The sequence below is a fragment of the Hirundo rustica genome, unplaced genomic scaffold (assembly GCF_015227805.2).
Source record: "Hirundo rustica isolate bHirRus1 unplaced genomic scaffold, bHirRus1.pri.v3 scaffold_115_arrow_ctg1, whole genome shotgun sequence".
NCBI classification, from domain to species: Eukaryota; Metazoa; Chordata; class Aves; order Passeriformes; family Hirundinidae; genus Hirundo; species Hirundo rustica.
Window position 1 is genome coordinate 141,300 of NW_026690213.1, and position 8,577 is coordinate 149,876.

Here is an 8,577-nt window from a genome sequence, read left to right on the forward strand (position 1 = left end):
GCGGAGGAAGTTGGTATTTAAGGTAGCCAAGATGTGATAAAAGCATAAAGCAATAAAAACAAATTTATCCTGTCTCTCTCTTAGGTTTTTTTTTGCCAGGAAGCCAGTATGTAATGAAGTTTAGCATTATCTGACAGCCCTTCAACTTTCCTCTAATTAACTTGAAGCTCTTTGAATAAAACTTTTCAACACAGTGGGACTGCCTGTGAATGCAGTATTTTTTACTACCACTTCAGAAGACAATGACCTCCTTGGTGCAGCAGAGAGGCCAGCTCTTTAGTTTCTCCATTAATTGTTCTTTCCATTGACAGCTGTATTGGTGCACGTCTCTGAGTAGAATTTTATTGTCCTTTCATGAAAATGCTTAGCAGGATATTGGATATGCTCCATAATTCAAAATATTCTAAACAGTGACCAAAATAATGGTGATCATCTTCAAAACCTAGCTGCAGTCTCTGGGATCCTATGTTTTTTCAAATGTGTGTTGCTGTCCTGTCCATATAGAGCTGAATGACAACACTAGTATGATATTTTGAGACATAAAGATCCTTTATACCTGCTTTGCCATATCCTGTATGTAAAAATCTTCCTCATAGCAAAAAGATAATTTAGAGGAGAGTATGCCCAGTAGGTGTCCCCTGCAGAGCAATAACTATTATGCTCCCTCCTAGTGGGCACTTCTCTTTGAATTATGTTTATAACACAGAGGTTTAAAAAAATCTGAACCTCAGCAGATGCAGACTGCTACCTATGTTCAACAATGAAGACCACTCATTCTTGCCAATAACTTATATTTCAAAGTAGGAACAACTGTGTACATTCCTAAAAATGTGTGGCTGCCCAACACCACCTAAAGCTGCCTGGGAGAAGAAATTTAAGGTCACCTCCTGTGGCACAATCCTTCCTGGCCACAGGCACAGCACAGGGAAGGCCTTTGCACACCCAGGTTTTGCTGCAGCCAAGGAAAGCTCCTGGCTCAGGGTCAGCTTTCCTGCTCAGCCCAACCCCTCATGGCCCCAGCAGCAGGGAATTGCTGGATCTGGCTGCTACCGGTGATGGCAAACTGCTGCATCTGGACTCCTGGCACCGGCAATGGACCAGATCTGGGTGCTGCTGGTGCCTGCACCGGGAAATTGCCAGATTTTGGCTTCTTGTGCCAGCAAGTTGTTGGACGTGGGCTGTGCTGGCTCCAGGAAATTTCTGGATCTGGGCTCTGGCTGTGCCAGCAAACACCAGATAGAAGGTTCCAGATGCAGGAAAAAATCTGATCTGCACTTCCTCTTCCTCTTGGCTTGTCTTCTTCCTCTTCTCCCCTGCCCTGTCAGCTCCTGTGACACCACATTGCAAAGGGCAAGGGCCAGTGCCTCAGCCCACAAGGGAGAAAAGGGTTCAGAATTAGCCACCTCTGGCATGTAAACCCTGCTCCCAGGCTGCTTTACACACAGCATTCTTCCAGAGGACTGTGGAAAGCTGAGAGTCAGCTCTGGCTTCTCTGTCTTCCGTGTCCTAAGGCTGCCTGGAGGAGAAATTTTGGCTCAACTCCTGTGGCACAATCCCTCCTGGCCCAGGGTACAGTGCCAGGAAGGTCTTGGCATGCCATGCCTTTGCTGCAGCCACAAGGAACTCTCCTGGCTCAGGGTCACCCTTCCTGCTCAGCCAGGCTGCCCAGTCCCCCAGCAGCAGGAAATTGTCAGGTCTGGGTGGTACTGGCGCCAACAAATGCTGCACCTGGGCAGTGCAGGTGCTGGCAGTTTGCTGGATCTGGACTCTTGGCATCAGCAAATTACCGCATCTGGGCAGTGCTAGTGCCAGCACCAGGGAATTGCCAGATTTGGGCTTTCTGTGCCAGCAAATTGCTGGACTGGGACTGCACCGGCACTGGGAAATTTCCTGAACTGGGAATGTGGCACTGCCAGCAAACACCAGATTTCAGGCTCCAGGTAGAGCTGATAAGGATTGGATTGACACTCCTTCTTTTCTTCCTTCCTTCCTGAAACCATGTGCCCTCACCCTCCCCAGATCCCTGGCACTTCACCTCAGCCCTCCTCAGCCTCACACCTGTACCTCATCCTTCCCAATTTAACTGCAACAGCCCAGAAAAGACTTCAGGGCCAAAAATTATTACAAGCAGCAGGAGCATCCCCAAAAGTGCCCCCTGCTATACCTCCCTCTAGTGTCACACTCCCAAAGTCCAAACCACCCGATCCCCCTTTCCAATCCCCACCCCCCACAAACTTCATCCGACCCCCACACTTCCATCCCAACCCTACACCACTCCAGCCCATCCAACTTTACCCCATCCCATCCCAGGCAGGAAGCCCCATCCAACTGGACCTTGGACACTTCCAAGGATTCAGGGACAGCCACAACTTCTTGGGCCAACCTGTGCCATGGCCCAACTGCCCTCCCAGGGTACAATTCCAGGCTCACATCCCATCTCAGCCTGCCCCCGGGCAGCGCAAAACCGTTCCCTGGGTCCTCTCCCTGCAGGCTCCTGGCAAGAGTCTCTCTTAGTCAGCAATTGCTGCTCTTCCCTGCTGCGGGCCAGAAGATGTATGTTGACTCTCTCCCCGAGGCCCCAGCCCAGCCCTGAGCCAGGGCCAGGACCTTTCCCCGTAGCTGTGTGGGCACTGGCTCAGTTCGGCCGCAACCCAGCAGATGGAGCTTATTTTTCCATTATTCTTTTCAAAATATCTTTTTCCACTAATATTATTTTTTGGTTATACCTTTTGCTGTATTCTGTTAGCATACATTTTGCAAGCCTTCTCTCAGTCATTACATAACCTAAAGCTAGCATGTTTCAAAATGTCTTTGTAGAGCCTCCCAGGTTATGTTGGTTCTACTTCCTCTTGTTAAGTGATTACAAATTCTTCCATACTCAAAAAAACCAATGTATAACTTGTACAAAGTATTGTTTAAAACTTAAACTATAAGGTAGTTTAAAGCTTATACTGATTACTTGGAAACAATTACAATTGTGTTGTTAAAACAAACTGTTAGCTAAAAACCTACTGTTGTATAGTTGCCTTGTTAAACCCCACTTCCCTGCCTTATCTAGCTGACTTTTTAAAAGTCCTTTTTATAATAATAATCCCATGGTCTCTGTCCACATTGCCTACAAACACACATAGATAGGTGGGTGCTATTTGATTGACATGAATCACAACCTGATTTCTCACATTTAGAAAGTAAACCTTAACTCCTTTGTCTTCACCAAAGATCTGTAAGAAAGGAAAGTGCTAGTGTAAAGCACAAATAGGGCTTAATTTAGAAGTTCCACTGCACCATCCCTGCACCCTGGACTGAAAAATATTTCTCGCTAAAAATCTAGCACTACATTAGTATCTATGACATCCTGCCCCCAAAAGGATAACTACAGATATTAATAATGCAAAATTACGCCACTCTAATATTAAAAAAAACCTTACAGCTATTTAGTAAAAGCATCCCTAATATCTGAGTTTAACAATGACCCCTAATCTAACTCTAATCTACCCAAGCTATAAGTCCTAGCCCTACTCCTAACTAAACCACAGCCCTAAGCACTAACCCCTAACTGTAACCTCTAACCTTAACTGTAACCCAAGTAGTTTCCTTTACTCTGCCCTTGGTTTCTCTGTTGGGGCCCTCGGCTGCGCTAGTGGTGTCCAGATGATGGTACACCTCTCTGCAACTCTGGTGTTGTCTGAGTAAAGTGCTGTATTGCAGCAGGTGTCATCCAGGTGGATGCACACCTGTGTGGAACTCAGGTATTGTCCAGGTGTAACACCATGTAGGAGTGTGTGAGCTGGGTGCTGTCCAGGTACAGTGCATCTGGCAATAGATGTTATCTCGGTGTATCTATGTCACACCTGTGTGTGACTCAGTTGTGTGTCTGTCACATCCATGTACAAACCCAGATGTTGTCACCCCTTACTGACAATTTCCCTCAGTTAATTCCATCACCTTAATGGGAACAGGCGGGGATGGATACACATTTCACGTGACACCTGTGTTGCTGCCCACATGCATCTGTGTACACACACCTGACACAAGTGCTGCTCAGTGAGTGTTTATTGCTATTTCCATCATAATGAAACCTCTGTGAGGGCACATGCTTCTGTGAGGGTGGGGCAAGGGTTGTTAGGCAAACCCCCTACCCCAAATATCACCCGCTCACTCCCCACAGACATACACCTGCTTCTCTGTGGTCCTGGGAGGGTTGGGGAATACTGAGGGGGTGTTGCGGGGTGCAAAGGAACTCCAGGGGGCCTTAGGGGTCTTTGACAAGGTACTAGGGGTCTCAGGCGGTCCCTCAGTGGCCTCAAAGTGGTCAATACGAAAAGCCCAGCGCCCTGGGACCCCCACGTTGCTGCGGTGGCTGAGGCTCTGCACTGCAGGTGTGCGTGACCCTGGCACATTGTAGTAGTGGACATCATCCCCACTGTTGAACCCAGCCTGCAGGGGAGAAAATGGGGGAACAGAGGGGAACATGAAGGGAGGGGAACAGGGGGACAGAAGAAGGTGGGGGGTAAATTCTGCCCAAATTCCCCTTGAATTTTACCCAAAATGAGCTTAATTTCACACCAATTCCACTTCATTTCGCCTAAAATCCCCCTGATTTCAGATCAAATCTCTCTGATTTCACCACAATCCCCTTAATTCTACACCAAATTCTACTAAAAATCCCCCTAATTTTACCCTGAATCCCTTTAATTCCACCCAAAAATGCTTTACCCTCCTCAAGCTCAGAATCCCTCCTAGCCCAGTGTCCCCCATCCCTTGGACTGTCCTCATCTGCACAGGAATGTCCCCATGCCTGATGTCCCCTGTCCCTCTCTGTGTCTCCACCTGTGCAGGGATGCCCCCCAGGCCAGTGTGGGGATCCCCCTGGTTAGCGATGCCAGTTGTCCACTGCAAGTCCCCGTAGTTGAGCAGGACAAAGCAGGTGGTACCATCAGAGGCCAGCACAGCCTGGAAGGTGTTCACCTGCAGGGGGACATTGTCACCATGTCACTGTGACCCCCAGCTGTGTCTCCATCCCTGTGTCCCCAAACCTTTGGAGCCCATGGTTAGGGACATAGTGGTTGAAAGTCAAGATATTTGAGCCCCTTGCACCTTGTCCCATGTCCCACCTTGTCCGAGGCAGCCCCAAAATAAGCCACATGGTCCCAGGTAGCCACAAATGCCCAGGTTGGCTGTGGGGGAGGGTCCCCAGGTGGCACAGCAGGTGCCAGGTCCTGGGCCAGGCGTGCCAGCAGCTGGGGATCTCGGCTCTGCCGGTAGAAGACATCCCCTCCGAGACGGGTGTCCACATCAGCCCAGTATGGCGCCACAAAGGGGCGGTGGCCTGGCAGCGGGAAGGGCTGTGGGGTGAATTCTGGGACCATCGTCCCGAAGGACACCACACCATTGTTGTTCACCTGCAGGCAAAGGTCACCCATGGGACACACCTGAGTGGCACCAACGACAGTGACCCTCCATGGTGGTCCCAGGTACAAGTCCCAGTGTCTCCAGTCATGGGGATTCCAATCACAGTGATCCCTGTCATGGTGGCCTGAACTGTGATGACCCCCAACCTCCAGTCAGTCACCACAGAATCTCCCAGTATAGGCCTGGGTGCCCCAGTGTCACCCTAGAATCTACCCCAGGCCTGGAACCCCAAAACCACCTGAAGGTCCCAAAGGTGTCCCCAATGTCCTCAGGGTACTCCACAGGTATCCCTGATGTCCCCAGGGGTCCCCACTCACCACCGTAGTCAAGGACGAGGAGGAGGAAGTGGTGACATCAACTCTGGTGGCTGTATCCAACTTGTCACCCTCCCCTTGGTGTCACCTTTCACCTGTGTCACCCATCAAATGCCACCTCCCCCACGTCCCCCTGGTTACATGACCCACATAGAGTGAGCGGTGGGCACGCCCAAAGAAGGAGAAGTTTTCCTGCAGGAAGATCTCAGGGCTCGTCCCGTCGTCCTCGTGGTGGGTGGCCTCATCCCCCACCCCTGGTCCGAAGGGGTACAGAACCCCACCTGGGGACACACACCTGTCACATACCTGGGACACACACCCAGGTGTGTGGCACAAAGGACCCCACCTGGGGGACACACCTAGTGGCATCGGGGACCTTCCAGTATGGGCCTGGGACTTCTGATATGGGTGAGGGGCTCCCAGTGTCACCCCAGGACCTCCCAGGGCATGGGGCCTGATGGTAGGGGACTGGGATGTCCAAGTATGGAGCTGGAACCTCCCAGTATGGGCCTGAGACCCCCTGGTGTGGGATTGGGACCTCCCACTATGGGCTTAGAACCCCAGGTATCACTCCAGAACCTCCCAGTATGGGCCTGGCACATTCCCAGTATAAGCCTCAGACCCCAAACTCACCCAGGGGTCCCACAGGAGTCCCTGATGCCCTCAGGGGTCCCCACACTTCTGCGTGGCTGAGGAGGAGGAGGAGGAGGATGGAAGGGATCTTCATGTGTCCAGGCCTGGGGGAGCGTGAGGGGATCCCCATCAAACATGTCCCCACGTCCCCTGTGACCTCTCCATCTTCCCCATATCCTCAGTGTACCCATATCCCCCCATGCCTTTCCATTTCTCCCCCAATGTCCTGCATGTCCCCAATGATCCCCCATGTCCCCTTGTCCTCCATAAGTCCCTCCATGTCCCTCATGCCCCCCCTCCATGTCCCCATGTGCCCCACATATCCTATGTGCCCCACACATCCCATGTGTTCTCACTGGTCCCCCATATTCCCTTGTGTCCACCATGTCCCACATGTGCCCCCACGTCCTGTATGTCCCCAGGTCCCCCATGCCCACCAGTGTCCCCACTCACTGCACTCCCATGGTCCCAGTCTGTCCCAGCGCTGTGACTGAAGCCACTTTATCCCCAGGGAGGGGACAGGCTGGGGGGGTGGGGGGGTGGGGGGGATGACATGGGACACCCCCAGGTGGCACCTCCCAGGGCCCCAGGCAGTTCCGTCTCTGCCCAGACCACAACTGGGGGGGAACTGGAATGGACTGGGAGGGGACACCAAGGGGGGAGGGGGCTGGGATGTGCTAGGGGACACTGGGAAGGCTGGAGGGGACACTGAGGGGACACAGACTGTGACTAGGATGCATTGGGAGGCACTGGGGGTTACTGGAACATACTGGAAGACACTGGGAATGTTGGAGGGACACTGGAGAGGGACACTGGGAAGGACTCAGATGCATTGGGAGGCCCTGGGGGGTGCTGGGATTTACTAGGGGACACTGCAAGGTATAAATGGGCACTGGGGGGACACTGAGTGACACTGGGAGGCAGTAGGAGGGACTGGGGGGACTGGGGTAAACTGGGAGGGATTTGGGAACACCATGGACAATAGTGGGGGAGGACTGGAACGAACTGGGAGGGGCTGGGGACAATGGGGTCAACTGGGGTCAGCTGAGGGAGGCTGGAAGAGACTAGGGAGTAGGGGGGAGTTGTACTGGGAGGGACTCGGGATACCGGGGGGCACACTGGAGGGGACTGGGATGTGGGTACTGGCGTGTACTGGGAGGAACTGGTACTGGTGAGGGGTCCCCTCCAGGTGTGCCGCAGCACACACCTTGCCTGGTGGACTCGGATGTCCGGGAACCCCCTCCCCCGCCCCGGCACCAAACATCCGGGTGCCCCCCCGCCCCTCTCCCCCGTGGGACTCAGGCGTTGGGAAATATTGACCGAGGAGGGGCGGGGGAACGGGGGGACACGGAACCGCCCGCGGCAGGACGGGGTGGGAACAGCCCTCCCCGCCCCCAACTGCCCCTCAGCACATTCCCATGCTCCTGTTTTCCCAGAGTTCCCCGGATTTTATCCCCAGATCACCCGAAAAAGGCGTGTTCTCCCAGGTTTTATTTTGGGAGGGAAACACAGGTTTGGGGGTTATAAAAATCCGGGTTTTCCGGATCTGAGGCGGTTTGAGGATGACGTCGGCGATGGGGCGCGGCCACCCAGGTGAAATGTCAATTTTCCACATCACTGGGTGGAAAGAAAGGCAAAATCGAGGGGGACTTCGCGGCAGTTTCCCACAGTTTAGGATTTTTTCCCCCTTTTCTGGACTTGTTATGCCCATTCTTGAACTCTTTGCCCGTTTTAAGAGGCCCTTTCCCTCTTTTTTATTCACTTTCCCCCTGTTTTGGGCTCTTTCCCCCACTTTTGTTGTGCTTCTCTCCCACCCCCCTTCCCCCCTTTGTCAGGGGTTCTTTCCTCTGTTTCTGGTCTCTCTCATTTTTGGTTTCTTCCCCGCTGTTTTTTGTGCTCTTGCTCCCTTTTGAATAATTTATTTCCCCCATTTTGGGGTCCTTCACCCATTTTCAGTGTCTTTTCTCATCTCTTTGAGCTTTTATTCTCATATCAGGAGCTCTTTCTACAACTCCTCCCCTCCCCCCCCCCCCCCCCCCCCCCCCCCCCGCCCTTCTCCTTTTTTGATCTCTTTCCACTTGTTTCAGGTTTTTTTTCCTCTTTTGGCTCCTTTCCTCATTTATGGGTTTCTTTTCCCATCTTTTGGGGTCATTCTCCGCTCTGCCCCACCCCCCGCCCCGAGCTCTTGCTCCTTTTTTTTTTTTTTCTGTCTCTTTTC

At 52.4% G+C, this 8,577-nt stretch overlaps 1 protein-coding gene across 1 annotated transcript; it reads right to left on the bottom strand.

The window, feature by feature from the left end:
- Positions 1 to 4,155: 4,155 nt before the first annotated feature.
- Positions 4,156 to 6,456, bottom strand: LOC120747626 (alpha-tectorin-like). The gene is made up of 5 exons (XM_040053644.1): positions 6,360 to 6,456; positions 5,877 to 6,007; positions 5,115 to 5,402; positions 4,831 to 4,968; positions 4,156 to 4,437 (listed from the first exon to the last, which is right to left on the bottom strand). The coding sequence occupies exons 1-5, from the start codon at positions 6,451 to 6,453 to the stop codon at positions 4,156 to 4,158; spliced, it is 933 nt and encodes a 310-aa protein (XP_039909578.1). The 5' UTR covers positions 6,454 to 6,456.
- Between the last annotated feature and the right edge of the window lie 2,121 nt (positions 6,457 to 8,577).